The following is a 24,192-nucleotide window of genomic DNA, read 5'->3' as shown; positions in this document are numbered from 1 at the left end:
GTTTAAAATCTCCCCTGTCCTGCCCACAAGGCTCCTCCTTGTGCACCTCTCTCCTGAGCTATTGTACAACCCCTGTCATTAATGTCCGATGTGACCTATGTTTATCATTGACCAAATCACTGAGGAGGAGGAGTAAGGTCATATGGTGGTTCATCTTAGTTGGGTCATCTTGATTGGCCTAGGAACCATCTGCGGGATTAGCAAAACACACTTCGGTGTGATCTGGGTCAATGTGAGTACTGTTATGTGGTTCTTGGTCTTTCTCTCTCTGCCCTGTTCCCCTGCTCTGCTTCCTGGCTGCCGTGAAGTATACATCTTTGCTCCACCATATGCTTCCACCATGATATTCCTGCTTAGGAACCAGCTGACCATGGACTGAATCTCCTGAAATCTGAGCCAAGTTAAACCTCTCCTTCTTTAAATTGTGGGTGAAGGGTACTGTATGTCAGTAATAAGAAGTCTGATAGATATTATTTCCAATCAGAAGCTTTAAGAGCAGTCTTGTGACCTACTGCCTCTCTTTTTTTTTTATCATTGTACCTGTAGTACCCCAGATAGGTGGGGCTCTTTTGGGCCTAGAAAAAAAATCAGGGTGACACAGAATTGAAGCTGACCTATTTATGAGCAACAATATGCACTTCTAGTGATAAGGCACTGGGATTTGAAGATGCTCAGCCTAAAGATCCTGGATGAGGATGGATGCTGCCAAACCCTATAAAAAGAAATATGGACTTTGGTGGCAGAAGGCTGGTCCTGAGGAAAACACCACTGGAGACTGGAAAGACAGTGGCCTCTCTTAGGCAGCAGGGAAACAGTCCGCAAATCTGGTGCCTGCAGTATCTTGGTAGACTGATAACATGGCACATGTGTGTGTGTGCATATAGATAAAGAGGCAGCCATTGTTACGATCTGGTGCAAAAGAGAAACAAGGTCAGAAAAGAAACCGACATGTTGCACAGTTGGAGGAGTGTTTGTTGTCAGCCACTGAGATTTAGAGGTCATAAGCTACTGGAGCATAACAGAGCCAGAACCGTCTGACAATCATTTTGCTATGCTCCTTTGCTGAATCATCATATCGAAATAGAGTTATGAAATACTATGTGTGCTTTTAGGTAAAGTACAGGGACTCTGAAAATGTTTACCAAAGGGACTTGGTCTAATATGGGGAAGCAGAAAGGGTTGATTCCAGGAAGATTGATTCCAGATCCAAACCATCTAGATTCATGCTTGTGCTTCCACTGTTCTTTGGCTAAGTGGCTACACACAATTTACTCGGTCAATCTCTCAGTCAACTGTTCAGTAAAAACAGAGTAACAGTCGTGTTCACTGATTAGTGCTGGGTGTTAGCTAACACTGCATAACTCTGGTCACCCATTGTTAAATCCCAGGTTCCTTGAGGGCAGGGACCATATTTGTTTTGCTTATCACTTTATTTTTAGTACTTAACATCCTTCTAGAAATATATCATATACTCAAAGCATATTTTTGATCAAACTAACGTACTAATAAATTTTTCCAAGAACACTAGAACTTCAGCTTTGAAATTCCCTCAGGCTTGTTTCCTGAGTGTTATAGTTCTTACTCCAAGATTCCTATACTCTTCCCTCTGCTCCTTTTTGGACCAGTACTTTGGGCACCTCTCTTAATATGGCCATGGGGGTAAATGGTTTAGAAAAAAGAGGGCTTGTTCCTGAATAAGATTTTTATTCTTTGTCCTTAGGGCAGAGTCTGTGCAGGCCTAACCCTTCCCTGGCCCCCACAGAAAATGAGGAAGCTCTGTCTCTTGCTGATATACAACAGTTGTGTTATGCTACCCTAGGAAGAGCATAGGATGCTCCCAGTAAGAGAGAATGAATATATGGGTTAACAGGTATTTCAGGGTACAGTCAGTGTGGGCTCTGGACTCTCCAGCTATCCCAGCAATCAGAAGATATAGGGAAGAGCCAGATAATAAAGTGTACAGCTTTAGATTCAGAAGGGAGAAGTTAGTTCAGAAAATGGAGTCCATGGGGATAAAATAATGGTGCCGATTCTAATCTGCACACACTAATCTCTCTGCGTTGCCTGTTCTACCACCATCTCCATCTCCCTTGTCCAGGAGCAAGATATAACCTGCTTACTGAGGAGCAAAACACAGTCCCAGCTCATGTCTTTACTGCACGTTAGGGGCTCAGACAGTGACACCAGATGGACTGTGCTGTGACAGAGAAGGTGTTAGTTAGAAAATTAAGGCCATTCTTTTCAGGAATCCCTTTCTTAGTGAAGCACATGAAAGGCACTCAATAGATGGCTTTTAGTGAGTGAGCAGCTGAATGAAATACAAAATGAGTAGAATGGGCACTATGAGATGCTAAAAGCCCACAGATTTTCCTCATCCCTGCAAACAAACCACTTTGCAAGGCAACTCTGTAGCTTTCCCTTCCAAGGGTGAAATCTATTCTTTTCACTCTCGGGTCTGGGCTTGGCGGTGTCACCTACTTCAGTCCATGTAATTTCCACAGCGAATTTGACACAAGCAGAGATCAGACAAGCACTCACAAATTTCAGTGTCCTTAGGAATTACCATCAGGGCCACCATGCAAAAAAGCCTGGTCCCACATGCTGGGCAATGACACACATGTGACCCAGAAGCCCCCTCCTTCCACATGACAGGCAGCCAGGCTCCAGAAGCAGGTCCAGCAGGTGCTGACCACAGGTGCCTGTGCAACCCAGCTGAGACCAGGAAGCTCCAACCTAGCCCAGCCCAAACTGCTCACTTCAGCCTCTCAAGCTCAAAACATAGAGGTGCGATTGCCCACTCAGTGCAGGCATCTGTTAATAGTGACAGTGCACCACCAGAGGCAGCTCAGGTTTCAGGTGGGTTTGCAAAGTATATGGCACAGAAAGCAGGAGACAGGAAATCACTGCCGTTTCTTTTTGTGCCCTCTTGGTTGAAGAAAATAAAATCATAAAGATGATAGTATTTTCTAGTGAGTTCTTTCCAGATGTCAAACTTGCTAAATACATTCCATACACATTTGGTTAATCTTCACCCTACTTCCGGGTAAGAGTGAGTGTTTTCTCCAATTTTAGGTGAGAAAAAAGAAACTGGTAATGAATGGATAGAGTGGCAGGGCTGGGCCTGAACTCAGATCAATTGGCTTTGAATCTCATCTGTCAACCACAACACATCCTGCCTCCTCCAGAAAGAAAGGAGAAAGAAAGAAAGAAAGAAAGAAAGAAAGAAAGAAAGAAAGAAAGAAAAAGGAAGGAAAGCAAAGAAAGTAGGCCCTGGCTGTCTGTGTGCCCCAGTGGGCCCGGTCCTATGTGCTGTCCCTGTCCAGCTTCTCCTGGTGCACACGCTGCTCTTTCCTTCCAGGGCCAGCGGCAGCTCTCCGGGGAGGCTTCCCAAACATCCGGTAACCCAGCCTTCTTTCCTCCTCCTCAGCAGGGACTCCGAACTGTCCCCTTGCAAACTGGAGGCTGCCCAATGCCACTATTCCTGCACTGAGTGCAGCGTGAAACCTGGGGTTATGGGAGGTGATGAGGACAGAGTTCGGCTGTCACCAGTACAGACAGAGCATTGGAAGTATGTGGTTTTTCTTGAAAACAAAAAGCTGGGGACAAGGGTCACTGCAGTGGCTGCAGTAAAAGGAGATGTTTTTTCCCCATGAGATTCTACGACTCCCTCTTCGCACTCTCTCAAGGGCCTCTTTGTGGGCTTTCCTTAGCCTCCAGATTTCTCTAGGAGGAGCCCCCCCGTGAAGCTGCCACATTAGGGCACCCTGGCAGAGCATCTCAATGGTCTCCTCTCCATATATCACTCTGCTTCTCATTTTCTGATCTGCCAGGAAGAATCTTGCTGTGCAAGTGATGGTGGAAAGCACATTGCACAGATTTTCCAGATGACATCGGCCTCAAACACGTACTGTGATAAATTGCCTAGTTCAGGAGAATATGTTACTTTCAATAAAGGAAATTCACTAAGTGGGTCATTACATGAGGTTGAATTTTGTTGTGTTTTGGGGTTTTTCTCATCCTCGCCATCCCTAATATGCCCTGTTCTTTTTCCCCAGTTCATCTTTCTTCCTAAGCCTTTATTTGCATCTTCTGAAATTCTCATCAAACTAGCAGTGTCTCTCTAGCACGGTCCTTTCCAACCAATGGGACTTTTTCAGTCCCTTCCCCCCACATGGCTTTTCCTGTAGGACACTGCCTCTCGTGAATGGTTCTGAACCTGCTGATTCTGCCATTAGGGACATGGGACAGATTTGCCACTGCCCTCCCCTCCTCCTTCTCCCCACATACATATCTCAGCCCCTTTGTCCTACTCTAAAAACATCCCTTCCTTAAGGATCAGCCAATCTTTTTTTTTTTTTTTTTTTTTTCCTTTCTACCATATTTTCTCTGTCCTGGCCTCTCCATGTCCCCTGTCTACGTTCTTCTCCCTCATATTTTCCCAGGCAGTCTGCCTCATCCATCAAGACCTGCCACTGGGGGCTGGGGATTTAGCTCAGTGGCTTAAGCACCTGCCTGGCAAGTGTGAGGTGGTGAGTTCAATCCCCAGTACCTCCCCCCAAAAAAGACCTGCAACTTCCTGTACACCCATTGGGCAGCCCTCACAGTGTCAGTCAATGACCCATCCTGCCTTTAGTTATGGGGGTGAGCACCGTACTCCGTATTAGTGACCATGCCCACACCCAGCCCTTCATGCTCCTACTGCTCTACCTCTGAAATCCTATCCTTCATGATCCTTCCTCTACCCAAGCACACATTCATCTTAGTAACCACTCTTTTACTTCCCATGTACCTGCTCAGTAGCCCAGTGGAGGCCTTTAGGATAACAACCTTTTCTTTTCTACCATATTTTCTCTGTGCTGGCCTCTCCATGTCCCTGGAAAGCCTATATTTAATTTCCCTCAATCACTCTCTTGCTAGCCTCTTCAAGTCCTTGATTCATTGTTCTTTTGCCCTCTATATACTGTCACTGTCCTCCGCAGCCTGGTTGCCACCGCTGCTATTCCTTGTGTTACCAAAGAATGTTTATGGAATGCTGCAAATTATACCTCCCACAATTCATGATCTTCAACCTCAGTCAAGCCCCGCTACACTAGCATCCTCTTTGGGCACTTACTAGGATGCGAGCCATTGCTTGGTAGAGCATCCAAATCTTCTCTATCCCTCCCATGTAGCTAGATGTCCCATATTTCACATTCAGGACCACCTCCAAATTGTCCCAAACCTCCCTCCATCCTGCCTCAGGGCCTCAGCAGAAATGAAGCTCTCTTCTTATAGTCGAGAACCAACCTCCACCTATTCTTGGATTCCACGCACTCCTCATCCCGTCTACACACTGACGGGGGCTTCATTAATCCCTCCCTCTCAACCCATGTATCTGACTTCTTTCTCTTTTACACCCTGTAGCCTCCAAACATGGTCCCTTGTGGGTTTCCTAGGAAAGTAAATCAGAGTGTACATCTTTCACATCCCTGTGTCCCTTTCTCTCCATCCCCTCATGGCAGATTCAGAGACACAGGAGTCTACACTTGCTGGCTCTGCCTCCTCACTCACTTCCCCAGTCAGAGACCCCCTTGCTACTGTGTCCTCCCATGTGCTGCACAGCCACAGGATGCATCTTGTGGAAGAGAAGTACTTGGTGCTGGCTGCCCTCAGGTTCCAAGGACAGGATGATCAGGATGACCCTTGCCACCACAAAAACCCCTAGGGGGGATGAGAAGGCAAACGCCAGCTAATTCTGGTTTGTGATCATCACTTAAAAAGCTTCAATTTCTCATTAATGTATTCCTTTATTTAACTCATGTTTGCTACACACTTCTAATGCCCCAGGCAAATACAGCCAGGTGACTTCTGAGCAGCCCAGGACAATTCAACGATGCCAAAGGTACTACAGAGATATTCAATTTTTTTGGCAGCCCATTTCTTTAAGAATTAAGATCAGCAGGTCCTTTTTCCTGCAGGAAAAAAATTGTTACAAAATTTTTCTTTTAAGTGTGTCCTTCACCCAAGTCAACCTCCACTCTCACACAAGATAGTGCATTTAAGTTTTAAGCAATAAAAAAATAAAGCTATTCTGGTGACTGGTTTAGAGAGCCCAGCTCTGCTTAAGTTCCTAGTCCATTAACACAGTACTAACCTCAAGGGCTCCACTGAAGCTCTACCCTCATAGGGCTAAAGCAATGAACAGATTTCAGGAAAACCATCTGAGACCAAGGCAAGGTGGTGACAATAGAGTTAGTTGGGAAAAATCCAGTAGAAGAATCCAGTTATGCCCATGATATATTCTGAACACATCTCCTTACAACTTGTCTTGAAACAGATTAAGCACATCCTTACATTGCACTGATATAAACACCATTCAGATGTCCACACTCAATGCCACCAGTCACTCCCAAGTCTACAAATTCTTTATTTATGCTCCTATCTGAGATTCTCAGCTAAGGGAACCTTAGCAAATGCAGCCACTTGCAGAGGGCCAGCCTGGGTGCAAGGGCATCTGGGCATCCATGTAAATAATAGAGCACAGGGGCCCTTGGGAGGGTACTGTACTTATGTTACTCAGTAGATGGAAAGCTGGTGCCAACTACTCTCTAGCAAGCTCCTTGTGCTTGTCCTGGAGTCTCTGGGTGCAGCCATGCAAGACCACCGTGAGTGGAGAGTGACTCAGTCACAACAGCTGCAGGAGGAACATTAATCAATGCAGCCTGACGGACAGTAGAACCCTGAGGAGGTTATCTGTTTCATGCTTAGGGACTGAGTCACCTGAAAGTGAAGGCTAGCTTCATGCAGCAGCAAGATCTGGTGGCAGGAGAGACAGATAGAAAGAGCTGTCCCCTAAGTCCTCTTCATAGCAACCAGTCAACTATTAAAAAATAGGATGGAGATATGGCTTCCAGCCCAATGTAGGAGGGTACATCTCTCAGCCTTCCATTCCCAATCTCCATGAAAGATATTGGGTCTGAAAGAAGGGGGCAGATCCTTCTAGCTCTTATCTTGAGTAATACTAATTCTAATACTGACATAAGAGCAATTGTCATACTGATTGTTTAACGCTAACACCAAAAACAACAGTTACCACATATTGATGGAGGGCTTACTGTATTCCAGGATAGTACTAGGCATTCTGTGTAAGTTCTTCGCTGACTCTTCCCCAGACTTCTTCGAAGGAGATCATTTTAACCTCTTGTTGCAGCTTTGGCTCAAGGTCAGGGAGTGGGAGAGTCAGTGTACTTGGGCAGGCTGCCAGGACTGTGTTGACCGAGTAGTACTTTCCCGTATCTTCCAGCCATTTCCCGTTTGATTTTAAGAGTATGTCTGGGTGGGTAAGTGAGTGACTTCCTCCCTGTTCCCCTCACTGAAGCCTCCGTTTATCCAGCAGGTGTGCACTCCATGCCACCTTCATGCCTTCCGGCATCACCTCCAGCCACACTGTGACTCATTGTCCTGCTTTTGCTCAGAGAGACTCACAAGACCGGGGCCACATAGTTTTGCAAAGTATGTAAAGCAGTACTGAGTCAGAGCTCTCAGCCTGGGATCTGCGGTAGGCAACGTGAGTGCCATGGAAAGTTCTAGCACCACCTTGTCATTGTGTGACTCGGAGCAAGTCACATAATTGCTACAGGACCTGCAAAAATGGGGTAAGAGAAGTATCTACTTCAGAAGGGTGTCAGAGATAACTAGTTGATCTTAGAGATGTAAAGCATTGAGAAAGACACCAGGAATCTGTACACAATAATATAAGCTATCTGTGTTATTATTGTCTTTAAAAATTGTAATTGCTTGTTGAGAGATGGCTCCAGATTGGGGAAGAGACCAGTTAGTGAGGCCAGTTCTGTGCCAGATTGATGCTAGGCACACACGTTAGATGCTTTGTCTAATTTCTGGCATCTGTCCCCATGTTACAGATCAGGAAGCTGAGACTCAGAGGTTCAGTGACTTGCCCGAGAACTCAGAGCCAAGTAAGGATCTAAATCTAGCTCCGCTGTTACTGGATTCTTAACCTTTTCCCATAGAGGTCATGGGTGCAAAGCTCTCTAAAGAACGATGTGAAGAGGGCAAACGACTCAGCCTCCCCTTGCAATGAGGCTGATCTTTGGCCACTATGGTTCTGCTAATAACTGCTTTTTCCAAGCCTGTAGGAGTTTAATAAAAGTCATACAAAACTCACTGTTTGCAACCCTAATTGCAGAGTTAGGACATGAAGTGAAGAACATACCCTGTGGAATGAATAACAAATCAAGTGGCTCCTTTTTTTAGCACCAAAGCTGTGGGAGCAGCTCAGAGTTCAGCATCGCTCAGTGCAGAGAGAAGGTTTACACTGTGGCACCCACATCTGGTGCCCAACGTGGCCATCTGCTCCCCACTGAAACTTGCACTCCCACGCTGAGCTGAGTCCTGGTCAGGGTTCAGCCCCCATGTGCAATTACTAAAAGAGAAATGGAAATGAGGTACAGCATGGAAACTGGTTGGTCTCTTACGTCATGCTGATCAAGACCAGCCCCTGGTGGGCTAGAAGCTGGGATAAACCAGTAGCTGGCTGTCATAAAGAATGAAGCCTGTGACAGTCACCTGGGATATTCTGCTAGAGAAAACACTTTGGTCAGTCTTTCTCCAGCCTTGACTCTTGGACAGGTTGCTCCTGGGTGTGAAAAAACACCTACTGTCATTTTCTAGGACTCCCAGCTTGCATCCTCCATCTGTCAGGAGTGAAGCCTGGGGTACATCTCTACCTGGTTGGGTAGCCTGCAGGGTGGTTTTCAGATTAAATGAACTGACATAGAAAATGTCTAGGAGAGACCAATATAATAATTTTATGTCTGTGTATATATATGTAAATATATACATACATGTATATAGGCACACACATATCCATAACATATTATTATAGACAGTGGTACTTCCATTTAAGAACTTAATTTGTTTTATGATTTTGGGGGAGATGGCTATGTTTGTGTGTGTGGAAGATGGCGTGTTTGTCACCTGATGCTGAGTTTGTCAATGAAAGCATAATTTTGCCAATTGTTTTTGTTTTGTGAACCAAATTGTTTGCAAACATAATTGTTCACGAACTGAGGCATTATTGTATCATATTAGTAACTAAAAATAAGTCTGCCATGCTGGTGCACACCTGTAATCCCAGCACTGGGGGAGGCTAAGACAGAAAGATCACAAGTTTGATCCCAGCTTGTGCAACTTAAGAAACTTCTGTAGTGTGGCCGTCTCAAAATGTAAAACAAAACCAAACAACAAAAACCCAAATGAACAAACAAAAAGACCAAAACAACAACAACAACAACAAACAAAATTAAAGGACTTGGAACATTTCAGTGTGAAGACCCTGGGTTCAGTCACACACACGCACACACACACACACACACACACACACACACACACACACAGAGGCTCTAGTTAACTAGCATTGAACTAAGATTTGCTTTAATTTATAGACTTTTGGGTAAAGACAAATGAAGAATTCTGCCCCAGGTCACAGAGCCAGTAAGTGACAGGGTCAGGATTCACAGTCAAAGAGCCCAGCAAGGTGAGTCCCCTTCTTTTTAAGGAAGGATGAAATTGCAGTCTATGCTAATCATGCACCTCGTTCACACCACACTCCCAGAGGAGCAGACAGAACAAATTGCTGGGCTCTGGACAAAGACAAGATCAATGAGGCATCAGGTCTCCATGGACTTCTCAGAGGGCAGGGGGAAGCAGGGTAGGGTAAAGGACCAAAGAGCACAGGGAATCCGCAGGGTCATCCCTACCCTTTCCAGCCTCCAATGTCACCCTGCTTTACCTCTGGAGACGTCACTCTGGGGGTGACACTGTAACAAGGCCATCACGCTGGCAGCATGCTGTCATACACAGAACTCTCACAATAGTTTAGTGATGTGCACATTTCAATTCCAGGTTCACAGATTAGGACAGAATGGGTTTAGAGACATCACCTCACTGTTTCCAATCACCCAGGGTGTGGGCAGAGCCAGAACTGGGTCCCAGCTCGGCTGACCCTGAGCTCCTGTTCCTTCCATCACTCCCTCGGTTTCTCCTCTTCAGTCAGAGCCCTGGATCCAGGAGCAAAGCCCACCCCTCAGACAACCATCCATACCACAGAAGTGACAGCACAGCAGGGCGCAGAGGGCAGACAAACCTGGGGGCACCGCAAGGCCAGCCCCCGTGTTCTCTCAGAGGCTCCATTCTCTTTGGATCCTGCACGAACAGTGGCCCCGAAACTGTGTGAGGCAACAGCTCAGAGGACAATAAGTAAAGAGATGCAAATAAGCCCACCTGGATTAATTATCAGCTGGTGCAGGGTTGGAGGTGACCACCCAAGTCTGAGCTCTGCGTGAAACTCCCTGAAACAGTGCAGTCAGCGCCTGCACTGCCAGGCGACAGCTGGTGCCTGGGCGATCCGAAGGCAGTCAAGCAGTCACAGAGGGCACGTTCAGGGGACAGGAAACAAACACAGGGATGATTTTCAAGCTGCAGAGCCACTCTGTGCCTGACATTCTATTTATTTATAGATAAAAATTGGAGAGAAGTGCAGACGTCTGCCGAAGGTCACTGAGAAATGGAAAGCCATTTTAAGTTCTTGGCCCACAAAGGAAAACTTTTGCAATTTGTTCTGAGATGTTATGTGAAAGTTTTCGGGGTACAAGGACAATCCAGGAGGGGCCTTTAATGTCAAAGCCAGTACTGGGAAACTACCATGCAGGGAAGGGAGATGGTGTCCATGTGGACCATGGGAAAATGGCAGCTTCTACAATAGACAGTGAGATTAGCAAGCTTCTCCATACTTTCTGCATCCATGTCTCTCTGTATATATAGTTCTAAGTGTGAGCTTTAAACAAGGTAAAAGGCCAGTACTTTGGGAGGCTGAGGCAGGAGGACTGTAAGTTTAAGTGTCACCTGAGCAACTTAGTGAGACCCTGATTCAAAATTTTGAAATATTTAAAAAAGACTTGAGGGTACAGTCTCAGTGCAAAGGCCTTGGACTCATCCTTTTGTACACACACACACACACACACACACACACACACCAAATTCCAAAAAGCAATGGCAACAAAGTGCATCTATAACTCTGTATTTTTCTTCTTTTTCTTAAGCACACTACCTGATCCCACATGGAATCCATCTCCAGGTCTCTCATTTCAATTCTAATCTTTATACCTTGAGTTAAAGCTCGTCCTGAAGCATAACTGTGGCAGCTTCAGCATTTCAAAAACCTTAGAAGGAATTAAAGTCCCTTTTATCTTTGTTCTTTTACAGCCAAGAATTTTTCTTCCCAGAGGAAAAAATCCTTTTTTTTTCTGCTGTGTCCTTTACAGTCTAGAAATTTTTAGTAAAAATAATGGGAGAGGTCCCCGACCCTCCTTTGTCCTCCTGTGCCATTTTGGGCTAATGAGAAGGTGGCTTGGGGCAACAGGTGGCAGAGTCTCTCGCATAAGCTGTAATTATGTCCCTGTCCGCTGCCACTGTCTCCAGAGTTTGCACAGTGTCCTGGGCAAATGGCCGTGCTCTCTTGCAGTTCTTGGCAGATAGGGAGACTGTTGAATGAGCAAATGAATGAATGAATGAGTGAATGAGTGATTGATAGGATAAAGAGTCTATGGGGAGACCCCATGATTGTACTTTTCCCATTAGAAGGAATTTTCCAGACTGTTACACTAATTAGGGCTAATATTCTCAGTTATTTTGAGGATTGCTTGAAATTTGCTGCTAATTTAAACAAAATGGTCACATTTACTCATTTACCAATTAGCAGACTTCCCAGCAGCTTCACCTCACTAATTGGATTAGTTCTACTATGCTTTCTCCTACTAGGGTCTTGTCTGAGACCTGGGAATGTCACAACTCTTTCTAAGGGTTTAAACGTATATGTGCCACTGCCTCTTCTCTCTAACCCCTGGGTCCCTCGTGTCTTTGGACCACATGTCTTTTCTCTACAAAATGCATTCTTATCAGTAGACTAAATTTATTCTTTAAGGGAAATGAAACTTTCCAAAATATAAGGATTTTTTGAAACACCATCTGCTGCTGTGTGACAAGTAAGTGAATGAAACACGGGAGGTCAAGACACTAGCATCCCTCCACATCCTATTTGTCAATCATGGTGTTGTGACCTCAGTTCACACTTGAGATACCATTTTCCTATTTTCTTATTTGTCAGAGGCAAAGCTGACTTAGAAACTACCTGAGCTCTTGTGATAAAGACAAGCTCTTGGGCACACAAAAGACCAGGCCAGCCCACCTCTGTGCGGCTGATGGGACCACGTGACAAGTGCTGGCCCATGAGGTGGGGCAGGAAGTGATGTGAGGGGCGCTTCAGCCAATGTCAGGTTTCCAATCACATTCTTCCCCTTTAGGGGTGTTGTATACCCCCATAATGCTTATGTTGAAATCCTAATTTCCAGTACTGAGAACAGAGCCTTATTTGGAAAATAGGCTCACTGTAGACATAATTAGTTAAATTTGGATGAGGTTATACTGCAGATGGTTGGGACCCTAACGCAAAATGGCAGGTGCCTTATGGCAGGGAAAGTGCGGAAACAAGGAGAGGACCCACATGGAGAATGCCATGGGAAGACAGGCTAGCTGAAGCAAGCCAAGCAATCACCAGCAGCCGGGCAAGAGGCCTGGACTGGATCCCTCCCTCCCTCCTTTGGAGGGAGCATGGGCTGATGGCACCTTGGTCTTGGATTTCTCAACCTGCAAAACTGTAGGACAATAAATTCCCGCTGTATAAGCCACTTGCTTGTGGTACTTCACTATGGCAGCCACAGAACCAGTGCTGGGGAAAGGCCACATGATCAGACTATGAATCCACAAAGGAGTCACTGACAGTCTGAGAACCGCTTGACTTTTAATGAACTTTGTGAAAAGAGTAAGAAAATATCCAAAACCTGGAATAAGACAGAAAGGAAGGTGGGAGGAGATGGTCCGTCCTGGCAATATTCTACCAGGGTGTTAACAGGCCCGCCAAGAGCATGGTATTTCCTAAGGGACTCCCTTCCTGTTGATTTTGCTATTTACTTTTTGACTAGGGCGCAGACACCATAAAGTTATATGTTAACTCCCAGATTTCTGCCTGGGTAGCAAAGCTCACACTGATGGCTGTGATTTCATTTCCATGTGAAACATTAACCACACTGCATCTAATCTGTCCCTCTTACTCTAATATTTTCTTTTGGAAAATGTCTACAAAGTCTCCCCTTTTCAAATGCACTCAGTGCTTACGCAGCCATCTCACAAGGCCAGAAGGATGAGCTTGGTCAGCCTTCCTCCTCCTTCTGCACTGCACTTGGCCAGGGCTGGCTGTAATCAAGACTCGAAGCTCAAATGAAACCGTACCAGACAGTGCTCGGAAGAGGAACAAATTCTCTCTTTAGCCCTGGTGAGGACACAAGCAGTAAAAATGGAGAAGCCAGGCATGGTGGTGCACATCTATAATCCAGCACTCTGGGACACTGAGGTAAGAGTGCTGTTCAAGCTAGTCTTGGCAATTTAGTGAGAGCCTGTCACCAGCCAAACCAAACCAAACCAAACCAAACCAAACAAACCAAACCAAACCAAACCAAACCAAACCAACCAAACCAAATCCAAACCCAACCCACCCCAACCCAACCCAAACCAGACCAAACCAAAGCAAATCCAAACCAAACCCAAACGGAAAAACAAAACAAAACAAAAAAGCTGAGATGTGAGTCAGTATAAAGGCCCTGGGTTCTATCCCCAAACTGAGGGAAAAACAAAACAAACAAACAAACAAACTACCAACAACAAAAAGAAAGGTAGAGAAAGTCTGTCTCTAGAACAAGAGTATAAAGTCCATAAGGACAGTGGCTCATTTTCAGGTTCATTGCGTGTCTTCCAGAGCTAAGAACAGTATCTAGCACTTGGTAGATTCTTACTAATTTAAAGAGAAATACACACACACACACACACACACACACACACACACAACAACGAATTAAAAGTCAAACTTCCAGAACAGTAAACAGTCTTAGAGATTACACATGCTTACGTGTCTAAAGGACACAGAAACTCTTCACAGAAACTCTATACTGGAACCCACTAAAAGTGTTTCAGTCTAGGTAACGGCATAGTATCACATCTGATGACGGTAAGAGTTTCCTTATTCTCAGTCAAAAATGTGACTTTATAATTTGAAAGAACTTTCACGACCTTCCTGAATCTGCTTTTCCAGGATAATCAATTCTTCTAGCTCAAGGACACAGGTTAGAGTCTTGTGACCAATCCTGTAATAACAATGATTTATACTTAGTAAGCAATGACTATTGCCATACTTCACTGCCTAAATGTTTAGTGTGCATCCATTTATTTAAACCTTACAACAATCCCACAAGGGAGGTAATACTATAATCTCTATAGTCACAAGGAAGTTGTGACACCACCCAAGAAACCCAGTTAGTACATGGTATGATTGAGATTGGAACCTAGCTAGTGTGATTCTTTATCTCTATATGTGCTGGTGAGTTTTTGTCCCTGTGATCAAATGCTTGACACACACTTCTTGAAGGAGGAAAGGTTGATTTTAGCTCAGAGTTTCAGAGATCCATGGCCTTCTGGCTCCAAAGTAGAAATAGCACGAAGGAAAGGAGTGGCAGAGGAAGCTGCCAACCTCGTGACAGCCAAGAATAACTTAGGGAAAAGCCAGAGAGGTAGGAGTGGCTGGAAGAAAGAATGCATTCAGAAGGGGCTGGGGATTTAGCTCAGCGGCATAAGCACCTGCCTTGCAAGCAGGCAGTCATGAGTTCGATCCCTGGTACCAGTAAAAAGGAAAAAGACAAAAAAAAAAAAAAAAAAAGAATATATTCTGGGTCACACCTCCACTTCTTCTAACTGGGCCCCACTTCCTAGCAGCAAGTTCCACTATTAGCAGAATGCCCCATGATCTAGTTGTCTTCTAAAAGCCGCACCTCAGAACACACAAGCCTTTTGCGGGACATTTTTGATCCAAACTATAACATCATTCATTGTCTTATTATTTGATTTTTTCATATTTTCAGGCATCCTACCAAGGGTGATGTTCAGCAAGGAACACACGAGGTTTCATGATAGAGGCCAGAAAGACTGTCACCATGGGTTGCTCCATATCCTCCAGACAACAATGTAAACTACTATTTACAGAGTTACACAGTGCACAATCTGCACAGTGACATGTAAAATCCCATCTGTGTGTATGTGACCTTCCCTGGAGTGTCCTTATCCCTGGTCTGAGGAAGATTTTGCTGAGAACCACCAGTTGGAGGGGCACCAGTCCTGGAAAACCACACTTAACATTTAATTTAGAACAACCTGGGAGACTCAGAGTATCCTTGGGACTTGCATCTATGCAGTCGCCTTCTGAGCTGTGCCCGACTTCATCCTCAGGTAACATATCCCTGAGCCTCCTCTTCCATCCTCGCCATGACTTGGTGAAGTTCTTGAGGGCTGAGGGTGCCTTTGGCAAGCCTTGTAAGTCAGAAGCCCTGATCTTCACCCATCACTCATTCTCTAACTCCCATCTCCAAGGAAACCCAGTCCTCTCTGGCTCTCCCAGGTCCCTGGGCAGTCCAGCCTCAACTGACTCCTGCCACTACAAAGTCCCCAACCTTCATGCCTCGAGAAACGTGTGTGACCTGAGGCTGGTCCCAAGACTCTGAGCTTGTGCATTTCAGCCTGGCCCTGTGGGGAGAGAGTGACTGGGCTCTAGTGTCCCCTGTACAGCCCAGTCACACAGTGTTCTGTGGCCTCAAGGGTGGGAAGGGACACAAGTCTTTGAGAATTTCTGCAGATCCACGTAAAGAAGCTCCTAGCATTCTTGGCCAGCACAGTACAAACTCACAGCTTCCCAGGTCAGCTGCATTTGAGAACAAAGAAACTGGAGACCAACAGGTTGCCAGAGCTCATAGAGTTGGCCTAGACATGGCCCTGTTCAGCTTTATCACACAGATCGGAAGACAGGCCCATATAAAATTAATTAATCATAGAAGAGATCAGAACAATCACTCTCTTGGAGTGGACACTGACCATGAGAATGGGCCTGATCTGCATGGTGACTGCAATACACACAAACACAGGAATTCAAACACAGTGTCCACTTAAAATCTATGCACTTCCATATAAAACTATTCCCCACAAATAGAGTAAAACCCAACAAAGAGAAAGTCAAGTGACATTTGAAAAGTGTCAGATCAAGCCCAGGACTCAGGCCCCCTGTTGTTCACTTCACTGCCCTATCCCTGGTTCCACAGTATTGCTGTGGTGGCAACTCCCCGGGGTCCAGTGGTCTATGGGTAGGTTCTGGCTAGGCAGGAATGCATGATGGATGACATGTGAAGTTGAGGGGAATCAGATCAGCACAAGTGTCAGATAAAACCTTGGGGAGGGGGGAAGCCTTGATGGTGCTCATACCGAGACTTCATGGGTAGTTATAATGGTGACTGCAACATATACAAACATAGGACTTCACTGAAGTCTAATACTAATAGCTAGGGTTCATTGAGCACTCAGGATACGCCAAGCACTATCTTAAATATACCTACTAAGTCCTCACAAAAACCTTTATTTGACACACCATTTATATTCTTTTGGTTTGCTTTACAATGAAACACCCAAACCAGATTGTTTTACAAATTAAAAGGCTTATTTTGGCTCATAATTTTGGAAATTTAAGGGCCTGAACCTGCTGATGACCTTCTTGTTGACAGAGTCCTACAGGCTGGAGGGCATCACATGGCAAAACCAGGGGCAGACAGGTAGGTCTGTTCTGACCTCCCTCCATCTTCTTAGAAAGCCTCCGAGTTCAAGCCTCCACCCTAATGACCATGTCTAATTCTAATCACTTCCAAAAGGCCCTGCCTCTGATCACGGTAGTTGGGTGAAGTTTCTGCCTCCCTAATATTCACCAGGGGCAATAAATTTCAACACATGAATGATTGGGAGACACATTCGAACCAATTCTAAACCACAACACTATTGAGGAACCTACATTTTACAAATAAGAAAATAGTTCTAGCCTGAGAAATCTTGCTAAGCTTTCATAAGTAAAATGTTTCAAGACTGGCACTTCAGTCAATGTGGCCCCAGAACTCATGTTACAGCCTGTCTGAGTTACTTTTTACTCGTCGCTGAGACAAAATACGTGAAGCCCAAAGTTGGGAAAGGAAAGGTTTATTTCTTACAGTTTTTGGAGGCTTCAGTCTGTATTCAGTTGGCTCCAAGGCAGGAGGGCATGGCTGGGCCGCAATTCTTGGCGACTGCAAACAGCAAGCAGGAACCAGCAAAGAGAGCAAGACACACCTTCTTCCTGCCATTACATCACATTCTGGCTCCACCCCTATGTGGGTGGAGCACTGACACCCTCAATCCAAGCACTAGACAATGAACCATCACAAATGCACAATGCAAACTCATGTGGTCTGGGGGCCACAGACATAAACCATGACACAGCCACAACATGGACTGTCGTGCACTGAATCTTCTACAGCTGGCTGAGCACCAGCTGCCTTTGCTTGGGTCAATACCACCTTCGCATAAAGGAGAAATCCAAAATCAGCTCAAGAGCTGGAAAAGACTGTGAGTCTCACAAAGCAGAGAAGGAATTTACAGAGACTAAAGTACTCCTGGCCTATCCACCTTGGCCGACAAAGAATAGCATGAGAATGTTCTAAAAATCCTGGTATTCAACTTCATTAATAATCAAAGAAATGCAAACTGAAACCATAATATGATACCAGTGTATACATATCACATTGGCTATAATTAAAAAAAAAAACTCAGGTAATACCAAAAATGGACCAAGGATGTAGAGCAACTAGATTCTAATAAGCAGTTGGTGGGAGTAAAAACTGGAAAAATAATGCAAAAAAACTCCTTGGCAGTATAATTGTTGGTTTGAACTATCATAATAGAATTCTATAGACTATGTGGTTTAAATAACAGAAAACAACTTTCTCATAGTTCTGGAGGCTGGGAAGTTCAAGATCAGGATGTTAGTCAATTTAATTTCTGGTAGGAGCCCTCATCCCAGCTTGCAGATGGCTGACTTATTGCTATGTTCCACCTCCCACATGGCAAGGAGGGAGGGAGGGAGGGAGGGGGAGAGAGAGAGAGAGAGAGAGAGAGAGAGAGAGAGAGAGAGAAAGAGAGAGACAGAGAGACTCAGAGAAGAGAGAGAGCGCGCAAGTGAGCACCTCTGGGGTCAATTGTTAAAAGGACACTAGAACCAAGGGGATGGTATAGCTCAGTGATAGCACCTGCCCAGCAAGCACAAGGTCCTAAGTTCAATTCCCAGTACATCCTCCCCCCAATAAAAAAACTTCTTAAAAGGATACTAATCCTATCATGTCTTCCCTTTATAATCTCATTTACCATTAATTTACTTCCTCACTCTCAATATTTCCAGGATTAGGATTTTAACATATGAATTTGTGAGGAAATACAATGGTCCTGGTCCATCCAAATTCATGCCCTTATGCAGAATACATACATTCATTCCACCACAACAGCTCTGAAGGTCTTAACTCATGCCAACATCAGCTCCAAAGTCTGAAGCTAAAGTCTCATCTAAATATCTAAATCAGATATGGATGAGACTGGAAAATACCATTCATCCCAAGGCGAATTTATTTTCTGCTATAAACCCATGAAGACAGACATATCATATGCTTCCAAAATACCATGGTGGGACAGGTGTAGGATAGACACTCCCATTCCAAAATCAAGACATCAGAATCAAGGAAGGGATCATAAGCTCCAGATGAATCTAAGGCAAATTCCACTAGATCTTAAGGCCTGAGGAAAATCTTTGGCTCAATGATTGGCTTACAGAATCACCCCCATGGCTCTGTGGGGGCGGCCCTATCTGCTTCCTGGTGGAAACAAATTGTTTCCACCAGTCTGTCCCTGCCTCCAGGGGGCTGTGCTAGCAGTGGAGGTCTTGATGACCTCGGAATTGCCGTGGCTGTCTTTCTTCCTTTTCCTCGAGGAAAAGTACACATTCACAGTGGAAGGCTCCATGGCCTAGGATTGGGGAATCCAAGAAGTGGGACAACTTTCCTTCATTCCCTCTACTTCTTACACTTCTTGTCCTGTGTAACCTCCCTTCCCGGCTTCTGCTGGGGTGACTAATTCTATGAATCACACTCCACAATGCATTTATCTTGAGCCACACCCTTAGCGTCTTCTTCATAAGAAGGTTTCTCATTTTGTTTCCAGTGTGGCTATGCTGAAATTTCTTCAAATCTTCAGGTTAAGGTTAAGTGAGGTCACAAGGGTTGAGCCCCGATCCCACTGGATCTTATAATCCTTATAAATTTGAGACACCAGTGAGCTCATTCTCATTCTGTTTCTCCCTCAGCCCACGTGAGCACCCACATAGGCAGCCATCTGCAAGCCATAAAGAGGGCATCTACCAGAAGCCAAGCTGGCTTCTTCTTGATTTTGTACTTTCCAGAACTGAGAGAAAATAAATTTCTGTTATTTAAACTACCCAGCCTGTGGCATTTTGTTTTGGCAGGCTGAGCAGACTAATATGGGCAATGTCTATGAGAAATAAAATACATCGGTCCCATGATGCAGTAATTCTCCTTCCAGGTATAAATCCAAAAGAAATGAGTACATATGTGCATCAGAAGACATGAGCAGGATATTCACTGCTGCAGTTTTCATAGCACTTCCAACTGCTAATACATCAAAACTAGGATATAGTGAAGTATGGTATATTCATAACCTGGAAGAATACATAGTCATACAAATGAGCAAGCTGCAACCACATGAAACATCACAGGTATGTCTCAAAAATATAGAAGACAACACAAGAAGGTATGCACTGTATAATCCCACTGTGTAAAATTCAGTATCAGAGTAAACACACTCACATAACCAGTACCCAATTTTTAAAAAAAACAAATTAAAAAAATACTCTACTTGATACTGAATTTTACACAGTGAGATCATATAGTACATATCTTCTTGTGTCATATGTATATGACCTGTGATTAATTAGGGACAGCACAGCAACTCAGTCCACGAAAGTGGTCAGATTTCACTGGACAGTCACTGGGAAGATTCACCATTCATACTCAAGAAAACACACATGCTGTGATGGTCTTCAGTCATACATTTAGGCAGGCAGCAAGTCTTTTGAACAAAATAGAATTGCAATTGAACATATATATATATATATATCATCTATTCATGATAGTATCATTTTAAAATCATTATTCCTTTCTGGAGTTAAGTAGACTTAGAAGATAGAGAACATGCCATTCCATGGTGCTGCTGGTAAATAGTTGCGTATTGTACTTTTTTGAATACATCTAAGAGATCCTGGGCCCTAGCATCCACTCTTACAGTTTCCTTCCATGCAAGAGGTGTGACTCTCCTCTTAGGGTTGTGGGAATAGTTGCTGATAAAAATCCATGCAGCCTTGACAGAATTTAGCTGTTCTTCCCCCACACCAAATGGCCAGTCATCCCCCTCCCAGAAATAAGGATGCACAAAGGACTCACCTGGGGTGTCATGCCATGGCAGATGTACATGATGGGAACATTCTCTGTATCTGGCCCCTGGTCAAGACACAAATCGGTCTTCAGGGAGTTCTGCAGCTGAGCATCAGAGGAGAGACAACCCCAACAGAGAGAAAACAGATGCATTAACTTGAGAAGCAAGTGTCCCCTGAGACAGGGAGCATCTCCTCAATCAACCCAAGGTCCCGTGAACCCTGGAATCGGCAGGTACCAGCTTTCTGCCTTGTATAGAGGTGTGAGGGAGGACTGTTGTACACTCAGGGAGAAGCATTCACATCTCCTTTAATGGCAAGCTGGCTTTGGGAGCTAAAATTGTCTAATCAAAGATAAAAGACACATACACATGTGCATACACTAAATATTATATTATAGTGTCCACTCTTCCACTTCTCCAGGCACAATGGCCTTCAAGGGTCTAAGGCCACTCTTGGAAAGAGTAGCCCATAGTCTCCATGGCCCCACTTCCCATCACAGCTGAGTACACTACTGGATAGTTTAGACTAAATCAGTCTCTCTTTCTTGCTTCTCTCTTATCTCCAGAATTTGATCACCTCATCCTTCTCTTATCCTGTGACAGGAATCTAAATGAGATGGGGAGAGTGTGGTCAGTGGGTAGTGGGTACAGAACTGTAAAATGATTGAGATGAAGTGTAGGGGATAAATACTAAGGCAGATAGGGTAAGAGACAAAAGAGACCATTCTGCTTTTGCTTTGGCCTTAATGGCTTTCTAACTCTCTTGCCCAGGTCCAGCCACACTACAGTTCCTACACCCGTAAGAGGATTATGGTACTTTAACCAACCTCTACTTTAATTTGAGCCAGATTTACTGGGTTTCTCTTCTTAGAAACCTTAGTACAGGTGACCAGAACATAAAAGAAAAAGGACATGAACAACAGCAGGGTCACCTTTCTGGGCAAAGCCCAGGAAGCCCTGGGCTTGCGTAGCCCTGATGCCTTGTTGCAGGAGTGGAATGCACCCATTGAGGGGCATGACATGGAACAGATACCAGACACACATGTCCTAAGTATACCCTGCTCTTCACAGGAGATGAGGAACAGAGTCAGGTTCTTTCCTCTTTAGTTTTATTTCCTTAAGGGTTATAGAAGCTTAATCCCACACTTTCAGTACATGTGAACATGTGTGTCTACTCCCCAGGCCAAGGCAACATCCTCCACTGTGTGCCCTCTTATAGACTTGCCTTTGAGAGACACCTGTCCTGATGCGTCACCTAACGCCAAGCACTGCAACCCATTGTCATGACTTGCTAACTGCCATGGTAAAGGGAAAGACCCAGAGGTCATGGAGACTGGGCTGGGCTCTTCCCTGGGTTCTTAAACTGACCTCTGGATGAGGCTGTGTGTTCTTTTGTTTGTTTGTTTATAAAATCTTCCCTGGCCCTGTGTTACCCCTTCCCCCTTAAGCATGTGGTCTACTGAAACAGTGGGGCAAGATAAGAGTCCTGGATCCAAAGCAACAGAACACCTTCCTGTCTGTTTTCTCTCCTCTGAAATGGAGATAATAATAGTGCCTACCTTGTAGAGCTATTACGAGGATTAAATGACACAATATCTACAAGTGCTTAGCATCGGGCCTGGCAATGAACAAATGTGCAATAACCGTTAGCTGCTATTATTACTGCTATAACCCACCTTAAAGCCACTCAGGAAAAGTAACTTTCAGGAATGCATGTATGTGCCAGGTGCCACAAAAAGTGTTTTTGGTGTGAATTGCACCGAACTCAGAGACTAATCCTGTAATATTCTCTCATAATTTTGAGGAAACCATGGAGGGGCTGCCTGTCTATAAAGCTTCTACTGCTGCGTGATCACTTGCTCATGTTGCCCTCTGCTCTGCCCTTCTCTTCGCCTGATCAAACCTCCTCGTTTTTTTGGTTTCGGTTTATCTGCCACTCTAGAGGCCTTTCCTGACCCAGGTCTAGGGATGAGGCTACGCTGTCCCATTCTCCAGTGTCCTCATTTTTCTTACTGCAGCAATGGATTATTGTGTTCTTGTTGCTACTTCAACTGCCTATTCCTCATTTTAATCTACAGACTGGGTCTCAGCCCTTCTCTCTGTATTAGGAGTGATCAGGAAATACAATGGATGCTTGAATTTTAAAAAGCATCTTATAGGAAAAGACACATTGTCATTAGTCCTCTTCAAAATGCTCCCCCCTTCGAATACACTTATCCTATCATTTTTAGCATTTTCTGAAGCAGTTCTGGAACTCCTCTTTCATGAGTATCTTAATGAGATGTGATAAAAAACACAGTGAATGCTGCTGAGTGCCATCCAACAGAAAGGCAAGCTTATAAGAACCCTACAGTGTGCCCTGACCCATCTGAGTATAGTATTGGGTCTTGCACTGTGGAACTTTTGGCTCAAATTCAAAATGATCACAAAAGGTAAAAGTTTCTAATCAGTTGAGGACATGGCTTCAGTGTACTGCAGCCATGGCAGTAGCACTGGGGACACTCATGAAAAAGGGCTTCCAGGACTTTAGAAAGTGACAAGAATGATGGAATAAGTGTGCTGAAAGTCAGGGGGAGTATTCTGAAGGGAGTTAATGGCAGTATGTCTATTACTGTAATGATTTTTTAAAATTTAAATACAGCCTGTATTTTTCCACCACACCTCATATATCATATGGTCCAGGGCACATAGTAGACAGGAACTACTAGTCAGATTAATGTGTGCAGAAAATGAACAAATGAATGCATAGCATTCCCAAATTAATGGCATCAGCGTTGAGCAAATGGCAGAACTGGAGTCTGTCTTCTCTGAAGCCCAGGCTCTTCCTATCATGCAAATGGCTATAATCCTAAGACTGTAAAAGATGCCCATGAGATAGATTACAATAACCATTAAGGTTTTGCACATTGCCAAGGTTACACAGCAAGTGAGTGGTAAAGCAAATGCTCAGAAGCCAGGCATATCTGTTTCTAGATGCTCCTCCATTCTACTCTTAATGTCAGCACTGGGCTCCATCCGAAGCTATCCAATCTCCCCAGCCTTGGGGCTCAGTGATCCAGGGGAGATGCACACTCACACAGTAAGGCTGGCAGGTCCTTCTGGTTCTAGGAGTCATTAGTGGGATCTATTAATGCATTAATGGACTGGGATGAAGACATAATATAGTCCAGATTGAGAGACTCATAGGTTATTAATGATGTAGTTTGGGGATGAATTGAAACAGAAAAATATAACAAAGAAACTGCTCCTTAAAAGATGTGTAGCCTCTGTATTTTAGAATAAAAGTAATTACCAGGAAGAAAAATTCAGACCCAATGGATTCTCTTGCTCTTGTGGCCACATCCTGCTTGGCCTGTCTTCATCCCATGGCCCCCAGTAAGAGTTCGTTATGCTGCCTGACAGGCAAGCATGGCTCTGCTCATGTAGGAGTCCAGACACCAACAGTGTGGTGGGGAGGGGAATCTGGCCACGCCCTGCACAGTGGCTGACAGATGAACACGCATGAGGTCAGAGACCTCAGCCAGCCCCCAGATGGCTAACACAGCCTGGCCCTTTGGGATGATGTGTGTATGCCTTTCAGCATGACTGAGAGCAAACAGTCCACGCTATGGACTCAGGCAGATCCAGATCCCAGCCCTGTACATACTGCACACTAAACATTTCTGGGTCTGGCATCAGGGACTGTCTGAT

At 44.7% G+C, this 24,192-nt stretch overlaps 1 protein-coding gene across 2 annotated transcripts in view; it reads right to left on the bottom strand.

Moving 5' to 3' along the window:
• Galnt18 (polypeptide N-acetylgalactosaminyltransferase 18) overlaps positions 1 to 24,192 on the bottom strand; it is a 332,475-nt gene that overhangs the window by 24,236 nt on the left and 284,047 nt on the right. The window contains exons 9-10 of one of the 2 annotated variants that reach the window (XM_063251907.1): positions 20,511 to 20,606; positions 17,181 to 17,255 (exon numbers count right to left, since the gene is read on the bottom strand). In XM_063251907.1, the coding sequence (XP_063107977.1) occupies positions 17,181 to 17,255; positions 20,511 to 20,606 (171 nt within the window). The remainder of the gene's footprint in view (positions 1 to 17,180; positions 17,256 to 20,510; positions 20,607 to 24,192) is intronic. The other variant, XM_003465699.5, reaches the window with a different exon arrangement.

The sequence above is a fragment of the Cavia porcellus genome, unplaced genomic scaffold (genome assembly GCF_034190915.1).
Source record: "Cavia porcellus strain 051 isolate PalLab524CR breed Dunkin Hartley unplaced genomic scaffold, mCavPor4.1 scaffold_6, whole genome shotgun sequence".
NCBI classification, from domain to species: Eukaryota; Metazoa; Chordata; class Mammalia; order Rodentia; family Caviidae; genus Cavia; species Cavia porcellus.
Note: the sequence above shows the minus strand (reverse complement) of the source record. Positions and strands in the feature narration are given on the sequence as shown.